The sequence below is a fragment of the Colius striatus genome, chromosome 7, assembly GCF_028858725.1.
Source record: "Colius striatus isolate bColStr4 chromosome 7, bColStr4.1.hap1, whole genome shotgun sequence".
Classification (NCBI taxonomy): Eukaryota; Metazoa; Chordata; class Aves; order Coliiformes; family Coliidae; genus Colius; species Colius striatus.
Genome location: NC_084765.1, coordinates 27,955,392 through 27,976,296, shown reverse-complemented (window position 1 = coordinate 27,976,296; position 20,905 = coordinate 27,955,392). Strand labels below are relative to the sequence as shown.

The following is a 20,905-nucleotide window of genomic DNA, read 5'->3' as shown; positions in this document are numbered from 1 at the left end:
TGACACATCGTTTTGGAAGGTTTACCCCTGTATCACTGTAAATCAATGTGTGTTAACAGGTAAAATGTAAAAATATGTGGTAGCATTTCCAAGAGCATGGCCTTTAGGGCTCATTTCCTACAGAAGTCTATGGGAGTTCTGCAACGACCTTACTGAAAAGAGTTTTGGTCAACAACAAACAATTTTGCAAAGCCTTACCATCTGTTAGGGGATGGTTGCCTTCTGCACCATGAGGGAATAAAATCAAGTGATGGGGACAGGTTCCTGCAATATGGTCCTCACACAGCCTCTCTTAGCAGCTGCAGCTCCATAGCAGTCCAAACCACTGCACTTTTAGCCCAGCAGCACAAAACAGACTGAAAGGTAGCATGTTAATGGCCTATCCCACTGACAGACACTGCACATGTGTATGCTTGGCACAGTGATACGGAGAAAGCCGATGTGATGTGATGCCAAATAAATCACAGGAGAGCAAAATGTAAAAAATGTGCATTTTATTCCATATCATTATACAATGTTTACATACAGGTATACTTTTAAAATTGCTCAAAGAAAGTGTGAGAAAAAAAAAAAGTGAGGCGAATATCAGTTTACAAATTCCTCCCCCTCCCAAAATCCACAGAAATAAAATACATTTTCAAACAATCTCTTCCAAATTTAGGTTTTCTCCTGAATTTATTGAATCTTTCATTTCAACATGAAAAATACAATCGAATGAATACTCAGGCGAAATGCTGACCTACACTTCTGTATTGAGTTGCAAGAAGTCAATTTAAAACCTCCAGAAGCCTTCACTTTTCCCTCTTGCTTACATACCTTCTGTTTATTGAATTAGAAGGCACAGAAAGTCCAAATCCTCACAGATAATAAAATTCTGATAAAAATAAATTACTGTGCTGGACTACTCCTGACTCATCTGATATCAAACAAAAGACTTCAGTAGAACCTTTTGTTCCAAGTAGCACCATCGCCACCTGATGTCTCTTGAATATGAATTATTCTTCTCATTAAAAATTGTAGTTGGCACTTGAGGTGGGACACTTTCTGCCAGGGACACAGCCAGGATTCTTCAAATGACTAAGCATATTGAATTGCTGAACTCTCTACAAAGTGTAGGTAACATTTTTGTTGGGAAATGGCACATTTAAACCATAATATAGCTTAAACCCGCACACGGCTTGCCCATTTTGGTGTTTCCCTGACCCCTGCCTGATACTTTAGCAGATGTTCTTGTGACTGTGGTGAAACTAACATAAAGACACATTGACGGGGTTTCACGGCAAGAAGGTGTAAAAATAACGAAACAAATAATGTGGTTGCTGCTAAGAAGATTTTCACATGTTGTTTAACTCCAGTAAAGTTTGATCCAGCATCTGATGCATATTAAGGTTTTCTTCTTTGGCATGCGCCACTTTCTCTGTTGTGGGATTAGAAAATTAAAACATGAATAGTAGTTCTTTGGAGGCACTGACTCTCAGAAGGCAAAAGCATGCAATCAGAATTTCTATTGGAAGGTTAAGAAATGTGCATGCTCATAAATACCCATGTCCCCAGACAACACAACTAGAGAGAATTCCAAATTAATACAACAAACATAAGTAATGCAAGTTTAGAACTGTTAACAGTTGCATTTGATAAGCAAATGCACCGCCAACAGAGACACAATTCTTGCATGTTCTGGAGGCTCTCTCCTTATAGGAATGTAGAACGGTGAATGGCTTTTGGTTTGTTTTTTTTTAACATAGAGTAATGAAGAAAATAATTAGGCTCTTTGCAGATCGATACTTGAAGTTTCATGTAATTCACAACTTGCAAAGAACAAAAAAATTAAAACTAATCTCTTTTTCAGGGAAGTGACCTTTGAGAAATATATTTCTTCTAGAAAATAAATAAAATTGAAGTTAGTAGCTTTATGTCACATGCACACTTTTATAGGACAGTCATTTAAACACACTTATTTGTTACAATAAATGAGCACAATGTTCTAGAGCTGCATCCTACCAGAATCCAGTAACAGTAACTTCATACTAATGCAAGCATACCTTTAAACTGACCAGGTATTTTCAGATGGAGCTCCCATTCCTAGGGTTTTTTTTCTTTTTCTTAGATCAAATACAAGCCAAATATATAGTAATGCAAAATTATTGCATTGAAGTCTCCAGGTAAACCAGCTCTAAGTATCCTTTTATGATGGTTTTGGAACATGGAAATATGGATCCCAGTGAGAGTATTTTTCTCACCCACATTCTAGCAAAAAAAAAAAATCTCAGGGCCAAATCAAATCACAATGTCAGGTAAACTGACATCTACAAGGCAGGCTGTCAGGTTTTGGATACTGTTAGCTAAATTCCATAGTTGTTTACTGAAATGGAAAGGAGCTATTGCACAGCCAAAGAGCTTACTGCTCCTCTAAAGTAGGTGTGCACACAGATGATGAGAGGTTTCATTAGAAGCAGCATTTTCATGATTTTTCAAAAGAGACCAAGAATTCCATCCATTACTTTACCACAGAATCAACAGCCTGAGGAAAAAAAACCACCAATCTCTAGGTTTCTTGCTTCTTTCTACATTTACTGATTCATTCTTAAGGAAATTTGGAATAAGCAGTTTTTAAACATTAACAATGTAGTCACACTAAAGTTTAATCCTCATTCAATGCCAGCTTTAGTTCATTAGTTAGGCGACTGTTTTGCTCAAGTTGCAGGTAGAGTTGGTCTGTACAGGCAGCAAGCACGTTAGAAGGGAAAAAAGAGGCAGAATGAAGACAGATTAGACAGATAAAACAGTTAAATAAGAGTTAATAAAGAAACTGGTCACACCACAGACAACTCAGTAACATACAGAGAAACATTTTACCTTTGTTTCTAGAATTCTAGTAATTAAATAGCTACTCCAAGGAACAGCTGTTATAACCTATAAAGAACTGGCTAAGACTCCTGTTGTGGGAGAACAGCTGTGAGACAGTTAAGTGGGAAAAGAAATGGAAGAACTGCAGCTATATTCCTAGAAGAATCAAGTCCTGATTTAATCTTTGTGTATGGTGTGTGGAAGATTATTTTGAGTGCCGTTTTCCTTTGTAAACTATTTAAGATGTAGTAGAATCTCATCTGTCAGTAGAGAGAAAGCAGCTATAGCACAACCAGGGTGACAGAGGAAAGATGCAGTTAGGTAGAAACTACCACTAGGTCTGACTCAGCCTGTACTCCTTTCCTGGGGAAACTGTCAGCTGAAATTGTGGTTTTGGTAAGGAAATATACTTCCACTGTGGTATCAGCACACTTCGATACCTTTAAATTTTCCTGTTGTATGTCAAAGAAAACAAACTTAAACAGTTGGTGAAAATGCAGCATGAAAACCTGTGTTGCTCCAATACAGCAAATGGATAGTTCATTCTCATGGTCAAAGAGAACAGCCACAGTTATGTTGTTACAGTGCATTTAGTCAGAGTTGTTCTGCAGAGTGACAGAATGTTCCATGATAGTTTTTGACTGTCTTTTCAATTTGTTCATATTCTTCCCAATAGTGTAAATTCAAACTGCACTCCTGACCTTTTGATCCCAGATTATTCCCCTAGAGGAAATGACTGATTCTTTTCCAGAAGCTTTCTAACAGCTTCCGTAGCAATCTTCATCCCCTGGAGGCTCTAGACACGGCAATGGCAAAGCTGTACAGTGAGCTGGTCTGTAGGTTGTACTTGTGCAATGGGCACAGCTTCCTCCCCAGCCCAAACTCCAACAGTCAGCTCAGTAAAACCAGGACACATTTCAGAGCTCTGATCCTGGACCAGTATCAACTGGATCTTGTCTCTCATATCAGGATAATGTCACATGCATGTGGAAAAAGCATCTAAGCCTCAGAGTAACTAAAATTTCTATTTGTTTGGCAAAGTGTATTTACTTGTTCTTCAAACATGACAACAACTTGAACTAAGAACTTGATGCTTACCTTCATCATAGAAAACTCTTTAATTGAGGCAGAGATTTACAGTATTTCTCAACATCCAAACTGAGACTAAAACCCCCAGGTAAAGCATGAAAAGCATTTACCAAGTGCACAGCCATTCCTTGGTCACCCACTGGCAGCCTGCTCTGGCTGTAATTTACCACAGAAGAAGAGTCAAGGGCTGGCTCTGCAGGCAGCCACCTTAGGCCAGGCAGAGAGTCCAAGCTCTGGTGCAGACCCACAGAGGCTCAGGCTCAGCACAGCAGAATTCAGGCAAATGAGACCATCAGAGCCAGCCTTGCGCTCCTGACAACAAGCTTCACATACATGACTAGCTACAGGTGGCCAGGCCTTGTGGGGTACACAACATAATCCACAGGTCAGGTCCAGCAGTGACAGAAGTGCTGAAATATGCAGCAGTGAGAAAGTTGCAGTTCCATGGAGTCAAGATCAGTGCTGCAGGGCCAGGTAGGAACTCTGTACTTAGCTACTTGGGTATCTGCATTGCATTGCCCATTTCCAGTGCTCTGTCCAGAAATTCATCACCCTACAGTGCAGAGCACTCATTATGTACGAAGGAAAAGGGAAGATTTAAATACTGGTGTTCAAAATGACCATGTTAAAGATAATCAGGTTCCTACATAGAAGTAAAAAGGGAAAATCGAAAGAAAGAACAGTATTGCAAGGAATTGAGGGGAAAAACAACACTGCTGAGACAAAAAGCCGAAACACACAATAGATTAAGGGGTTGGAGTTGCTGTAGTGTATGTTACTCAGGCTCAGCTGATAAGTGACAGCTGACCACATTCCCTATAACTTGCATTTGTGAAGTTAACCACATAAGCTTCAGTCATTTTACAAATGCTCATCCCACTGCATCTGGTTAACCTTCACACTAACCAGTGTTGCAGTACACACAGTATATAAACCCAGTTACTGTATCTTAACTGAGGAGTAGAAAGTTACTAAACTGCTGTATGGACTGCCCATGACTGCTAATACATATCCTGTACTTGGGCTTCTCCCATAGTCAGTGACATTAGGACATGTATCATGGGATAAAAAACTGGATGTGATGAAGTTATCTGAAGATGGCAGTGGAAAGACAACGTATCCTTCTTTGGAAAACAGATTTTGGGGAGAGGAGGAAACCTAGCCTAGGCTGCACTGCTGAATAATCTTATGTTGAAGGAGGAAGCCGCATTTACATTATTCTACAAGCTGAAAAAAAACTCAGCTACGCTCTCATGAGTTTGTTTACCTGTGGTGACTTTGGAACTTTACCAACATGCACAGTGACAGGCATAATCAGAAATCAATCCAGTTGAAACTGATTCACTTTTAACTTCAAATACAAAATAACTTATTTCATTGTGAAGAAAATGAAGCTAAAACAATGCAATAAACTCTCTAGTTGCAAATAACAGTACAAATTATCAGTAATCTAATACTTTATCCTTAATTAGGCACTGTCTAGTCAGCTGAAAGCCAATGTTTAGGCTTTCAAACCTGAAATCAGTATGTTCCACATTGCAGCAGAAACATTTCTGTATTAGTGTAGTGAGAGTTTTCCTGCTCTGGTTCTGAAACACTTTTCCTGAGTCTGCCATTCAAACTCACAAGTCAGAGCTAAGCACGAGTGGAAAGCTACTGAAAACCTTCTTAAAAGATATTCCAAGGACTATTTTTTGGGTGAAAAAAAAAATTCAAGTTTAAATCTGCCCCTTTAGATCTATCTGAAATATGTAAGTCAACAAGCAAACACATTTATAGAAAAGACAGGAAGTTTTCGGCATCAAGCTAGGAGAAAATTTCAGACTTAAAAGTGAAAAAATCTGGTGTCAAGAGCTTAACTGCTCTCTCAGCCACGCTCCCATGACCAAGTGACCCCAAAGAGTCCCTGTGGATTCTAGCCTAAGAATAACAACTGAAAAATTTCCCATTAGAGCTATTTGTCATTTTATCTGCATCAGATATTGAGAAACACTAACAATCACAACTGCTTAGTTTTGACCTCAAAATACCAAGAGCAGTATTCTCATCCCAAAGACTGCTTTATCGCTGGCTTTATGTTGTTAACATTCAGGCAAAAGTGTTTGCAGAAAAAAATGGAAACGGCAAAAAAAAAAAAAAAAGAGTAAATCCCTAACGGCAAAAAAGCAAGTTTTATTAATAACCAAAATGATTATTTAAATAAATAAAAGCAAGGTAATAGCAAAAGGGATACAGCTGGGATGTTTATTTTACACTGAGAGATGTAGAATTTCTGTACAGCAGAGCACAAATGTTCTGAGACAGATGCTAGAGAAACAGGATCAACTAAGCCAGAAGACAGCACAATGAACCCATGAAACATCCAAAGCTTGGAAAGATGTTTTATCCAACCCGGCGAAGATGTCTTTGGAGAAGTGAAGCAAAGAAAATTATCTGCATGAAAAGAAAAAGTGAGATAAAGCAGGAAATAAAAAAAAGTGCAATAAAGACTTCTAAAAAAGCAGCGACAGCACAGCAGAGCCCAGCATGTCACGACGACTGCTGAAGAAACACCACATCATGCTGGGAGTGGAATGCCACAGAAATGTCCTCATGTACCAGAGAGTACATATTTACGTCTGTTTTCTATTTAGAAACATCACAAATTGAAGTCGTGCTGTAATCTCTGTGTACAGAGGAGGAAAAAAAGAAATCCAGTTGCTTGACCAGCCACTGAGCAAAAGTGCGTGTTGGAGAGAATGGGGAGAACGTAAAAAAAACACAATAGAAAAAGTGCAAAGCATAGAAAGCAAACAACATTAGAACCACACCAAGATGTTGGGAGGGAGAGGGAGGGAAGTAATGAACATATACAGGGATGAAAAAAGTAAATAAACACCTAAAATATGGATGATGCACATTAAATACATTTCAAGCTCTGAGCAACGCTTATGCCTTGCTGTAAACATGATAGCTTCCAAAAAGAAATGCTGGGACTAAATATCACATCTCACAAGCACTTAAGAACCACAACTCTTCCTCTTCCCCACGTCAACTGTACAGGGTTCATGCAACTGAAAGGTATGAGCACGGGAAAGTGGATTTAGCACAGCTGACCTCTGTTCAAGGTGTTAGGTTGACAGAAGAAAAGTCGGTTTGCATCAAACACTGCACAGACTAGTCACACCTTACAATTGATCAGTGTCCTCCTTTCCTGTCACCTAATAGACTTTTTATTTTCCTCCTTATGACTCAAGTTGATATTACTCCATTTTTGGTATATGCAAATTAAATTACTGCTACCCTCCACAATATATGCAGAAGCAACCTACAATTAAATTGTCACTTTTACACGTTTAAATGAGAAAGAATTATAAATCCATTTCCACGCTTGCAATTTCACAACAACAGCTGAAATTTGCAGAGCAGTTAAGGAAATTTAGATAAACACTTCCCATTGTCTTTACTAGAGATTACTAAAATTGAATTTCTTTGAATCTTTGTAGGACCTTTGTCACAAAAAACTGTGACAACAGAAGAATACACTCTGAATGCAACATATACCAAGGCAATTTTCTTTGGTAAATGGAATGTGATGGGTCTGGTAGATAAGGCTTGAACAGAGATGAACTGAAAGGATAAATGCAGAATCACAAAAAAAGGGCAATCACAAGACACAAGGAATGCAGAGACAGAATGAAAAAGTAAATACAAGCTTAATAAGCAGCCTACAAAATCACCATGAGTATTTACCAGGCTAGGCACAACACTCACCCACACTCTGCCACGGTAAAGAAACTGTTCATGGTATTTTGTACACCTATTTTCACTAAAGGAATGCGTCTCCCACTACAGAGGGAGTATGATTTCACATAGCAGGAACTGCGCAACCAAGGAGGGCAGGGAAGCAGGTGCAGGCACAAGCTGGGAAGACATTTACATGGAAGTCATATCGTTGAGAGCGTGGTCCAGCTCCTCACTGATGGCTTTGTACTTCAGTTTCTGAGCATACAGCTCATCTAATATTCCCCCAAAGGAAGGCAGAGGTGCACAAGGAAATGGAGTGTGGTCACGGGATGGAAGGTGAAGGTGGTGGCACGGGACACCATCCAGAAGCCGCAGGAAAGGGAAAGGGCACAGGAAAGGGAAAGAGGTGTTGTGATAGACAAAACAAAAGTTACAGCATTAGAAAAGAATGAAAAAAAATCAGCAAGGGAGAGTTTTATGCAACAAGTTCATTAACTGCACTGCCAGGGGGGCAACCTGTGATACACAGAAAAGGAAGGAAAAGAAGCATGCAAAATCCATGTTTCACTGCTCTGGAGTTACGTTTAAATGCACCTTAGGAGAGCACACAGGGGCTAGGCAGAAAAGATCCAAAAATGGGGCTCAAGGAAGATGCTACCTTTCATTTTCTAGCACTTGATTCTGTTTTTCATACCACTCTGGTTTGGGTGATATCAAACAGTTTTCCTTACAGCAGTTTTTGTTCCTTCTAAACACTTTCCTCCCTGCTTCCTTCCTCAGACAGCGATAAATTTTCAGCAGCTGCTTACGTATTTCATACCTTTTATGCAGGAGTCAGCCTGCCATGCCAAGCAAGCGAGCTTCTTAAAATCCTAGACTCAGTCTAATGCATATAAATAATAAACTTCACAGAGCTTTTAATTACAAAGTACTACTGAATTGTTTTCTCCAGAAGGAAAAAGCACACTCTACTATTCTACCGTAGTTCTGAAACTTATCAAAACCTTAAAAACAAACTCTCTGACATTAAGTTGTCCTTCTGATCATGTATACAATCTGTGAGCTTTACTGAAAAACAGGAACAGGTTTGAGTCAGAAAATGCCTGTCCTGACCCATGCTTATCACAGTATTACATTATCTTGCTACATTCCTAGTTACTGCAAACATAACATGGCTCTTCATCGGCTTTTTAGTAAGAAAATAGTTTTATCTAATCACATACGCTACACATTTACATATCTCCAAGTAGAAGAGTATAAAGCAAAAATAACCCAGAAAGGAATCTTGGGACTATGAGAGAAAAAAGAACAGGCAAGAGCAAAACACTTCACCTGAAACATCTAACTTAGCAATACGTTTCAATCGGAATACATTTTGCCTATTGCCTTCCCTAGATAGATCTACTTATGTAAGCAGGACAAGTTAGGTGAGTAGAACTGGGCACTGAAACAACAACAAAAAAACCCAATAGCAAAATAAGAAACCTCTTTTTCTACAGTAAGAAAGAAAAACAAAACTCCATACCTTCTAGGTCATCAATGCTCTTCTCCAGCTTAGTTACTGACCTCTCAGCAAATTCAGCACGGGTCTCAGCCTGAAGTCAAGACAAATACAGACTACTTTAGGAAACACATACGAGAAGCAACAATTCAAATGAGAAATGAGAGGAGGCAAACAATAAGGCAATACTAATTTTTAGGAGGGACATTTAACACTAAATTGTCTCCAAAATGACGTGTTCATCCTTAAAGCATCAAGGAGTGTTTCTATTAAAAGCATCAAGGTGGCATTAGAAAATGTGTCATGAAAAACAGCTCTAATTTTACCTCCTTCAATTTGTCAGTCAGGACTTTAATTTCCTCTTCATATTTGTCTTCTTTCTGCGAGTACTGTAATTACAAAGAGGATCAATGCTATTAAACTAGGTATTCCAAACACACTACAAAAATACCACGTTCTACTCTATTCTGACAGATCATGTACATATAAAAAATTAATGTGTACGACTAAATAATTCCACTTACCAGACCGTGGTAATGCAGAGTCAAACCTCCCTACAGTTATTCCAGAGCTATACCATGGGAACTTTGAATAGAAATTGGTACTACAGTTTTAAAGAGGAGTGCATTCGGAGAAACTTCACGTTAGCACCCAAGTGCCATTTTGAGGGACATCAATAGCATTTAATACTGCCAGACTACCCGACAGAACATGGGGTCAAATAACATTGACTTATTTGGAACTGGAAAGAATGCTAGGTTCTGTAACAGCCAAATATGAATTGAGTAGTAAATCCAAATCTTTCTACTGACAAAGGCCTTGCTGAAATGCTGCAAAGTAATCAGCATATAAAGAAAACCCCACAGGCCAATCCAGGTGACAATGTAAGGGGACACATTTTCATGTAAGTCTCTAGCCTACCTTCTCAGCCTGAGCCTCCAGCGACTTCAGGTTGTTGGTCACAGTTTTCAACTCCTCTTCAAGCTCAGCACATTTGCTGTTATTTCGGAAGGAATGCAGGAAAGGGGCGGATGGAAGATTCAGTCAAGCAAAAGAAACAGGAGGAAACAGGGGGAAAAGATAGAGAAAAATGAAAACAATTCCAGAGCAAAAGAACGGCCTCAAAAGCAGCTGAATCCATCGCAGATTGAAAGCAACTCTTTACAATGCCAAATTCCATTTCAAATGTACATTAAGATGATGACCAGACAGAAATTATCTATAGCCCTTGGCTTACATATAAATATTTACATAGTCTTTACACGTGAGACAGTTCAGCTTCTTTTTGGCTGCACAGGAGATCAGTTTGAAAGGTAAAAAATGAATAAATAAACAAAAAAAGAGACCAAAGAAAACCACCAAAGCAAGATGCACAGAGAGTAAAGAGCGTAGCAAGGACTTATTTGTACTACTGTGTGAGCTAACTGACTATGGAAGCTGAAAGACTGGTGTTGCAGTTAATCCTAGAAACTGTTTATTAGTATCAGTACCTTATCCTCTGCAGCCATTAATGCTTTCAAGGTTTGATCCATTATTCTTAACTGTTCTTCCAGCTGTCGGACTTGGCTGTTAGTGGACACATGAAATGCACAAAAGCCATTCACAAAATCAGTGTGCAGGTACAGCATGCAGTGACAAAACACACGCGCACACACATATGAACACATTTACTTCAGCGTTGACCATTTACTTCAACCATTAGAGTAAATGAGCAAAACAGAGCTTTGAGCTGAACACATGGTGTACTGCCAATGTCTCATGCTGTTACAGTTGTCTTGTAGCACCTCACACGTGTCTCGGGGCAGTTCAACACTTACCTTTCTGATAGTTCAGCACGTTCCTCAGCCCGCTCCAGGTCACTCTCAATGATCACAAGCTTACGAGCCACCTACAAGAAAACACCCCTGATCATCATTTGCCTTGTGTTGCTGCAGCACACGTCCCCTGTTTCTAGAACCTGCAAAGCAGGCAGTTGGGTCTCTTCTCATTTTTGGGTCAGCATGTGAATTTTGATTCTGTGGCCTCTTTTGTTATTGAGTCTTTGCACTCTGGTATTTTTCGAGAACTCTCTTTCATTCACCAAAGGCAACTTAAAAATATTTTTTGTCCTGAGAGACCGGGGAATACTCTCAATCATTTTACTGCAAAGACATGAGCACAAATTTCCTATCACCTTGTCCCCTGAGGTCTCTGGGTACCCATTTTTCCTTCCACAGCTGTGAAATGTGGTGTTTGTGATCTTTTGAACTTAAAAGGCAAAGGGAAAAAAAAAGAAGAGAAAGAATTACAGGCACAGATTAAAGTGCTTTAGAAACAGACGACCTGCACTCAAGAACTGACCTCTTCATACTTGCGGTCAGCCTCTTCAGCAATGTGCTTAGCTTCTTTAAGCTGGATCTCTTGGATTTCCATCTTCTCTTCATCCTTCTGGGCTCTATTTTCAATGACCTTCATTCCTCTGAAAGATGTGAAAAACAGGAAATACAAGGTTTGGGGCTTGCCAGTTTAGCTCCACTATACTGGAGTGCAGCTTTCAGACAGGTGTATGAACACGAAAGAAAGACATCAGATACTTGACTCTTCATACCATAGATCTAGTCATGTGCATTCGCGCTTCAAAAGTTCAAAGGAAAGAAGCATGTCTTGGGAAGAAAGAAAATGTAATTTGTTTAGCTCTCACCACAGTTCATCTGTACTCTTCTTTTTCATTTTAAATGGAAGGAAAACTGATCTTTCAAAAAGGTAAAAAAAAGGGTCTTGCTTCTAAAGACCTAATAAGATGACTGAAGACATCTGTGCTTTTACACTCATCATTAAACAGCAGGCAAGAATCCCTGCAGGATTGACAGGCATTATGCATATGTGCCAAACAGATTCCGATGAGTTTTGCCATGTCAGAACCCTCTGTGCTCTGCATAAGCAAAGTTTAACTCCATAACAGAAAATATTGCATACTTCCTCTTTGTTTGACCCAAATTCTCCTAACTATTTCACAATGCACTGTGAGTCTCAGGTGCTTTTTAACGGGCTGCATCACTAGTGAGATAGGAATACATACGCAGAATATGTAGGATTCTTTCCCAATGAAAGATACTATCACAGACATAAAATATAATTTGTGGAAGTAAAAGAGAAGATCTTGCAAAGCTAAAAATCTGGAGTTCCTAACTTACACTAAGTGCTTGTGGAAGTCCCAGCCTAAACCTAAAGGAATTATCACGGTCTCTCTCCTTTGCTCACCTTTATGTACCAGTCTCACCAACAGCAGAGCCAAAGCCTCTTCCAGCACTATACTATTATCTAGGTGAGATTTCCTACACACAGTGATCACCAAGCATCACCCAATTACACAAGAGTACATATAACCCTCAAAAAGCTGTCATCAAATAGAGAAGTCTGGGCTGGGACAAGCAGTTTTCCTGGGATGTGGCATGTCACATCAAAAGCCCTACCCTACTTAATCTTATCTTTACAACCGAGACACACACACAAAAAGACTACACATTTTGTCCATCCCTACAGACAAGCTGTAACTGAAGCCCAAGTAGGTAAAGGAAGAGTGGATTACACATGTTCAGGATAGAGGAGTGGCTTATTTCTCTAACCCACACCCTTGCAATTATCATCTTTGTCATAAGAGTAATGATCCATTCGAGAGTGGCCTCACCTTTCACTCTCATCTGCAGCCTTCTCGGCCTCCTCCAGCTTCTGCAGGGCAGTAGCCAAGCGCTCCTGAGCCCGATCCAACTCTTCCTCAACCAGCTGGATGCGTCTGTTCAGAGAAGCTACTTCACCCTCAGCCTAAGCACAGGAAGAACAGATATTAATTCATAGTAAGGCATATAACACCTCTTGGAAAATATTATCTCACATACCTGCTAGTGCCATTTAACAGCACTTCACTAATTTCTGACGTCATCCACCCATACACAGAGATGCATACGCCCTCACTGAATTGTGAGGTTATTGCTTAATGGAGGAAAAAGTGATTAATGCTTCCTTTAAATGAAGCACACTAAGGATTGTACAATTTGAACTAGAAAGAATTGCACTGTTAAAGTTATGCATCGTTTCCCAAATATTTTTTATTACTCTATTTGCAGACATCAACTGATTGTAATCTCCTCTCCAGGCTTTTTTTTTCTTAACCAAAACAACACAAACTGATTACCTGATTCTTCTATGTTATCCCAAAACCTTTATTTATAACCTTTTGCCATATTTTGATAAGAATTGTCCCAATATTTCAAGTTTCATAAGAAAAGTTCAGCATAAATATGCAAAGATATACCTAGACCAGCAGTTGCAATGAGACAGCTGACAGAGAGAACATGAAAACATTTAAGAAATGCTCAAATACCTACAAGTTCTGTTTACAGGCAAGCTATGCAAAGGCTAACAAAGAAGGTATCAGCAGAGGCTACATCTCAGAAAGACCCTGGTCTAGGCAACAATTGCTTACAATATCTAATTCATTCCCTGAACTACCGTCCTCAAACCTCCCCCAGATTCGCCTCTCTTAGATTTCCTGTTCACTTCTTCCTACGACACTTGCAACTCACCTGCCTCTTATCATTACAAACTTTTACTTCTGACATTCTCAAACCTACATCTGCCTAAGCTAAAGAGTAACTTCTATAACAGTCTTCTCATAGTAACCTCATTATTAAACTTTATTGCTTTCAAAAATGCAAAATACATGTACTAAAAAGTCATTATTCTAAAGTTAATTACTTCCAAGAGTAACAGTTACTCTTAATGAATACTGAAAAGGATCTTGCTCTGAGGAAGTACACATCTGAATTTCCGATGATGTCTAGTTGCCATGGGCAGCGAGGAAATCAACCCTCTATTGAAAGTAGACAGCAAAAGTATCCGTTTGGTACTTTCTCTTGAATTAACAATGTTAGGAACTGTTACTTGCTGCTTTTACTAAGCAGTGGGAGCTGGATACAGTTGGACATAGTTAAAATTTTGGTTTAGGTACCAGCACCTTGCACATCACACAAGTAAAATAACCTTTGACATAACAGTAAAACTGTCCCACTAGAATGACCAGAAGTAACACAGAGAAGTAACTATATGTTTGAACGCTAGTGAGATTGTCAGTGAACATGTAGAACCAGGAATAGAAGCGACTTCATCCTTAGAGATCTACATTAATCCAAATATAAAATCTTTATTTACTGGACTGCAAGCCTACATTTTCAGACTTCTGTCTTTAAATGGTAAAAATCTGAACATTCTGAATTGAGAAAGAAAACAACCTTTCAGAAATGCTGCCCTTGGGAAATGTGTAATGTTACAAGTTAATTATTATCATGTCAAGACTCCTCATCATGATAAGAGCATACAATATGCTTAGAAATGACTAAAGTTCAAGTTTTTACTTCCTGCTCAATCAACTCAATATGAGTTTACCAACCAGCCTTATATGGCCCAAGTTATTCTACTGCGGAGCAGGACTTCTCTCCTTATATGGTAAGGCAGGAAAAAAGCCCAGTGACATTAGGGGCACTCCCACAGCTAACAGACAAACAGAAATCTTTTGCATTTTTGCCCTAGCACTTACACACCACATATTTGTACAATGAACGACGACATGGGTAAGTCACTATCGAGTGTTAATTATTACCATGTAAGAGATTCTGTTTTCCAGAATGAGGAAGAAAAATGCTTTCTGAAAATGTGATTACCAACAGCCCCTTGGGATGCATCCAGTCAGAACAGAAAAGATTCTTTTTTTAAAGCAATGTCTGCTAGTCACAGTCTTCAAACTTTAACAATCTGGTTTAACAATCACAAGCTGTAAGCTCTGATGTGTTTTGGCCACAGCTTTAGCTTTTTCATTGTTTGCGTACCTGTATCTTGCACAGGAAGAAAAAAAAGCAAACACAAAAAAAACCCCTAGCTGGTCACATGCTATAGATGTAAGGCCTTACACTAAGGCAAGGGTCAGATTCACACCTCAGCTTGCTTGCTGCAATATTCTCAAAGCCTCCTTCCTCAAGCATGCAGAAATACAGCCATGACAACAAGAAAATCCATACATAGCTAGCATTATAGGAAAGGCACAGGCGGGTCTACATATGCCTGGGAGTTTGGTTTTGTGCCTTTATTCACCCCAGCATTGACCTCTCCAAACAAAAACTTAAAATTCATGTAAACATCCTCTGCAGAATTCCACATCATCCACATAAAGCAATTCCAGGGAAGTGACAAACACTAACCTTTAGGCTCCTATGCCTTATAGCAATGTGGCTGAGCTCTAACAGGATGGCTTAACCAGCATGCTGTAGTCACTCCACCAGCACTAATCCTTCTGTCACAAAAGTTAATAGCAATGCTTCTCATTTTAATGGGAATCCCTTACTATGTTGTTTAGAACCACACATGCTACTGAAAGTAGGACAATTGGCATCCTTTACTCGATAAAGCTCTGGAAATCAGTATTTAAAAAACAACCCCAAGCACCGGAGTCCCTTATGAGACAAGTTAATGACTGTAACATGAACTCTTGCTAAAAAAAATGGATATGTGATTTGCAAGAACACAGTAGCTGCAGAACTGTTAAGGAATCATATTGTGCTCCTTGGGAAAATCACCAGCAAGTAATTAGAAGTCTCTTTGAACGTGCTGCCCAAAATATGCAGGAAGTCCCATATTATAAGAAAATACAATGATCACCATTTTCTTAATTGCAATAAACTATATAAATCGAAAAAGTGATGTAAAAGAACAAATTTATGCAACCACTGAAGACACTAAAGCCACTGCAAATGACACTCTACATTTTATAGCATGAAACGTCAAGTTACAGTTGTTAGACTTCCCCAGCATTCCCTTGCCAGCAGCGAGGCAATTAGTGGCCTTATCGGCTTTACGTTCTAACTGCCATCCTTAACTATAACTCAGTCTGTGCTGCTCACACCTGATCTCGTCTCTGTTGAAAACTATGCCTAGCGTTCCTTTCCTGTCTTAGCTGGAAGTTTTGACAAGTTAAATGTACTATAGATATATGACACTGTTGTGGTGTTTTCAGGTATTGTGGGTAAGTACTCAGATGTGGCCACCTCAGGTTTGGTCCCAAGTACCTAACCTCTTAACAGTCAGCATGCTGACGTCCTGCAGTTGAACGCGTTTAAATGGGATAAGCAAACAACCGGCATTTGCAAAAAATACAAAAATCCCACCCAAAACTGGGAAAAAAAATGATCAGAACCTAATACACAGAACTGAGTCTCAAACATCTCATCAAAGTCCAACCTCACTCGGGCTCAGCGTTTTGCTGCTGGCCAGCAGACCTAGCGCAGTCTACTCCTGCACCGCAACTCCACCTGCCCCACCGCCGGAGGGCAGCGCTCCACGCCGAAGACCGCAGTGACCCCCTCTTCACCTGCGGCCTCGGGCCCGCCCGCCGGGAGCATCGGCCGCGGCCCGCAGGCGGGGCAGGGGCCGCCACGAAGGCTGGCAGGTAACCATTTTGTTGGTGAGGGCGACCGAGGAAGCAGGCGGCCGGCCCGCCGGCCGGGGAGACTCAGCCCGGCGACCCGACCCCTCCTCCCCGCTCCCACTGGGCCGCCGACGCGCCGCGGGCCGGGCCGGGCCGAGCCGAGCGGACGGCCCTACCTCCTCCCGCAGGGCCCGCTCCTGGTCCACCTCCCGCTGCAGCCGGCCCGCCCGCTCCTCGGCGGCGTCCGCCTGCTCCTGCAGCGTCCGGATCTTTCTTCGCACAGCCTCCAGCGAGCTCATCGCCGCCATTCCCGCGTCTCGCCCTGCCTCCGCCGCCTCCCTCCGCTCTCCCCAGCCCCGGAAGTCCCCCCGCCCCGCAAAGCGCCGCGCACCGGGGCGGGGCCGCAGGCGCGGAGCAGGGAGCGGCGCGGCGAGGCGGGCGGGGAGGCGGCCCCGGGGCGAGGCGAGGCCCGGGCGGGAGCGGGCACTGCGGCGGCGCCGAGCCGGGCGGGGCCGGGCCGTGGGGACCGGGGCGCGGCGGCTGCCGCCAGGTGGGCGCACTGGTGCGGCAGCGCCCCCTGGCGGCGCAGCGCGCGGGATCCCGGGGCCCGGCCCCGCCTTCTGCCCCTAACCCGGCCCTGGAGGAGCGTGATTCTGCCCCCGCACCTGGCCCGGCTCCTGAGACAGGGGCAGGGGAGAAGGAGCTGCGGCTGCCCCCTCCCAGGTGAGGTGGCTCTAGGGATGTGCTTGGCTTTAGCAAAGTGCGTAATAGCGGCAAGGTAAGGTTTCCTCATCCCCCTATGGATGCTGAGTGTACCCCGGGGAGCTGGCACTCCCTCCCTTGTCCCTGTCGTTTTCCCAAGGCTTGGAACTATCCAAACTAGTAGGGCGAATACTAGGTCAACTGCAATGCCCCAAAGATCATCTGCATCACCAAAAAAGAAAGACATCCTTAAAATGCCTGACATATTCCACGCACACCATTAAATACGGCATTTACCTTGATGAAAACAAGACAGACACTTGCCTACCCTCTGCCTGGGGGATGGCTGCAAGTAAAATTGCCCTCAACTAGCTTCCAAATGCTGTTTTCCAGCAAAGGAAAATGGCATTGGGATTGGTTGGGAAGATCTTTTCATTTCAAAAAGGGAATCTAGTAGCATTTCTTCTGCCTTCATCCTAGACGAGCTATTTCCAAATACTCTGCATACTTTTCCTTATAAGGAATATCTCCCTTGGAACTATATGCGGTTCCTTTGAACAAGTTAAATAAACGTCCTGCTAGGAAACTGCCTCTCATCTATGCAGCCATACACAGAAGACAACCAACATCTGATCCACATTATACACTGAACTCCCCTTCTGTTCCTATGCATGCTTATGTTTGTAAAGTTCTCGAGTTCCCTTGAACTTATTCAATGCTATGCAACTTAATTGCCATACTGAAGCGAAACCTTTTTTATCCTTTGTTCATCATAGAAATAAGATAAAAGCACATTACCTTTCATGCAGTTGGGGTTTGTAACATCTCTCATTCTAAAAGTATCTTTCCTCCCCCTGAAATTCTTTGCTTGCCTCATTGGTGGCTACTTCTTTTTATTAAGGCTTTGAGGTTAGTTTTTAAAGCTGAGTTATGGGAAAAGAATGGTCATCACTTTAGAAATACTGTGGTTTCACCTAATCCTGTAATTCAGACCTGAGATTTACTCAGACAGAACTGGATTGTACAGCAGCAGCCACAGATTCAGACCTTAGCTGCAGAGACAACAAACTTGCATGGTTCCATGCATGCAATACATTTAACGCATGTCAGGGGCAGACAGGTGGGTGGGATGAGGTCCTGGGAGAGGCACAAGCTCTTGCGTTATTACCATATAAAGTGCTGAGCTATATATATCCCTCAGCTTGCTCCCAAGATCCCTGCCCTCTGAACTGCAAACCTAGCAAGTATCATCTTCCAGACAATTTTCTCTCACACAAGACGGAACTTTTCTTTGACAAATGAAACAGTTACAGTGATTTCCAGGAAAAAACAAACAAACAACAAACTAGGAGAGGATCTTATCTCAGAGACAAGTGAGTGAGCCAAACCAGTATCTAGCAGAAGTTCTAACCCATGCATACCTAGGAACAGCTCTCTTGAAGACAGAACTAGCAGCCCTTGCTCTTCTGGATCTCCACCTCTCTACTCACTGTAATTCTCTGATTCTGCTTCACTATCAAGATAATGTTGTTCCAGCCTAAGCTGTTTTCCCCAACACCTGAATGGACAATCCACCCTTTATTTACTTTTAAGTTTAGAGCAGCAAGTACACATGAAAAGCACGTGTTGCGTGAGCAGAAACCCAACCAAATGCCTCTGACAGTGTGCAAACCTCATGCAAAGAGGCAGTGCTGTTTCCCACCTTGCTGACCAGGAGAAGCCTGGACCCTGCCTTCAGCAAAGCTTTGGAGTGCTGCTTGGTAGGAGTCCTGGCTGTCCTGTGCAGAGGAAGTGTGGTTTCTCTACTGGGCAGTGGTGAAAAGGATGGGGGTAACTTACATCTGTGGCCTTTTTGTCAGCCAGTTCCAACTTTTCCTGTGCATCTTTAAGGGACTCGGAGTATTTGTCCAGCTCATCCTCAGTGCCCTTCAGCTTCTTTTGTAGAGCCACCAGCTCGTCCTCCAGCTGTGATACGGGTGGAAAGTGGTGGAGAGGGGAGGGCGGGCAGGAAAAGGTGCAGCAGGCAATGTGATCGTGCAAAGAGACACGTGCGAGTGCAGAAGAGACAGTAAAGGACAGACAGAGAGAGAGAGAGAGAAGGAGAGACAGTTAGATTCTCTGCTTGCGGCAAGGGCACAATACCTTGGTAGCATTCTCCTCTGCGGAGAGGAGGCTATCCTCAGACTTGTGTAGCTCTTCCAGCACTTGGTCTCTTGCATCCTCCGTCACACGCAATTGCTTTTCCAATTGCACAATGTCATCCTCTAACTAGGTGCACAAGAGGAAATACAACACACAAATATGTTTCTCCCTGGGCTTAGAAAAATATGAAAGTTTTAAATTCCTCTCCCTTCCTCCCTCCTCCTTCAGGGTCTCCCAAAAACGTGCAATCAATGTGCCTCCCTCCCCCAAATGAGTAAAGCTCGAGGTGTAGAGGATATGGGATTTGAGAAGGCCAGAAAAATGAGACACACATCTAGAAGAAGGCAAAGGGGTCAGCTGGAATTGGACAAGTCTGCTAGGTGGTCCTGGAGGAGGCAAACACTGCTTTAAGTGTCCTTGACCAAATCGTAGGATGTCAGTCCGTTGCTAACCAAGTGCTGGAGGCAGCCGTGCCTAGACAAAGGCAGCGAGGCCATGCAGCTGCCCCAGGGCCTCCCTCCCCACCTGGGGTGAGGGGACACGACCTCCTGCCCAGGAACCTCCAGCCAGGAGCTGCCAGGATGAAGCTTTGCCTTATGAAAAGTTCAACCCGTTCTGCAGGGGGAGGGGGTGGAATACAACAAGGTACGTTGGGGGGTGGGGGGGGGAGGAAAGAAAAGAGAGACAAGAGTTGTATGGAAAGACTTGTGCCCCGGCGCTGGCCGCGCCAGGGCCCTCGGTGCAGACCTGCTTGCTTCTCTCCTCTGCTGCCTTCTTGTCCGCTTCGGCTTGCTCAGCTCTATCCAAGGCGTTCTCCTTGTCCAGCTTCAGCATCTGCATTTTCTTCTTGATGGCATCCATGGCGGCGGTGGGCTAGAGCGCGTCCCCGCGCGAGTTGCACCCGAAAGCAAAACTTGAAAAGCTGCGGGAAAGCCTCGAATCCGAGACCCAGCTGCGGGTGGCCCCCGAGGGAGCGGCGCGGAGCTGCCGGGCGGCGGGGCTGATCCGTGCGGGACGGGGCTCCGGCGGAGTGCAAGCGGCGGGCAGGGAGCGCCTCACAGATATGTACTTTCCCGGGGGGCTGACTGCATTCCTCAAGACATCCAATACTTTTTTGGAAAGGGCTTTTTTTTTTTTCCCTTTACTCCCTGCCTCCTCCGTTCGTCCCTACCCCTTTCCCTCTCTCACTCCTCCCCGGCTTTTTTCGGAGGCTCAGCTCTCTCATTCGCTGCTGCCTGCCATTTGACCGTAGATATGACTATATAAGGGATGCGATGGGCGAGGTGAGGCGGGGTAGTAATTTGTTCCCATTTCCAAATAGGCAGGACGGGACGTTTCGCTGCTCCTCCTGGGAGATGGGGAAAAAAAACCCCAACCCAGCGGGGAGCAAGCGGGAGCGCGGGGAGCAGAGGCTGCATGGGGCGGGCAGCGCGGCTGGGGCATGC

At 42.8% G+C, this 20,905-nt stretch overlaps 1 protein-coding gene across 14 annotated transcripts; it reads right to left on the bottom strand.

Moving 5' to 3' along the window:
- Positions 1-477: 477 nt before the first annotated feature.
- On the bottom strand, positions 478-20,557 carry TPM1 (tropomyosin 1). Of its 14 annotated transcripts, none has more exons than XM_062000262.1 (10): positions 20,208-20,551; positions 19,461-19,586; positions 19,158-19,283; positions 12,831-12,964; positions 11,504-11,621; positions 10,981-11,051; positions 10,085-10,160; positions 9,490-9,552; positions 9,188-9,257; positions 478-1,417 (listed from the first exon to the last, which is right to left on the bottom strand). In XM_062000262.1, exons 1-10 carry the CDS (start codon positions 20,319-20,321, stop codon positions 1,335-1,337), a joined length of 981 nt encoding a protein of 326 aa, XP_061856246.1. In that variant the 5' UTR covers positions 20,322-20,551; the 3' UTR covers positions 478-1,334. The 14 variants fall into 14 exon arrangements, with proteins under 14 accessions (XP_061856246.1, XP_061856243.1, XP_061856241.1 ...); XM_062000263.1 differs by lacking the exons at positions 478-1,417; positions 10,085-10,160 and adding exons at positions 7,559-7,934; positions 10,654-10,729 and having other exon boundaries at positions 20,208-20,557; XM_062000259.1 differs by lacking the exons at positions 10,085-10,160; positions 19,461-19,586 and adding an exon at positions 10,654-10,729.
- Positions 20,558-20,905: the final 348 nt, after the last annotated feature.

Excerpts from the sequence above, each read along its gene's own strand:
- TPM1 (XM_062000263.1), bottom strand. The coding sequence starts at position 20,321 with ATGGATGCCATCAAGAAGAAAATGCAGATGCTGAAGCTGGACAAGGAG. Across the intron at positions 12,965-19,157 it reads CTGACAAAAAGGCCACAGAT|GCTGAGGGTGAAGTAGCTTC; the intron begins GTAAGTTACCCC and ends TCCTGTGCTTAG. Across the intron at positions 10,730-10,980 it reads CGTGCTGAACTATCAGAAAG|CCAAGTCCGACAGCTGGAAG; the intron begins GTAAGTGTTGAA and ends GTCCACTAACAG.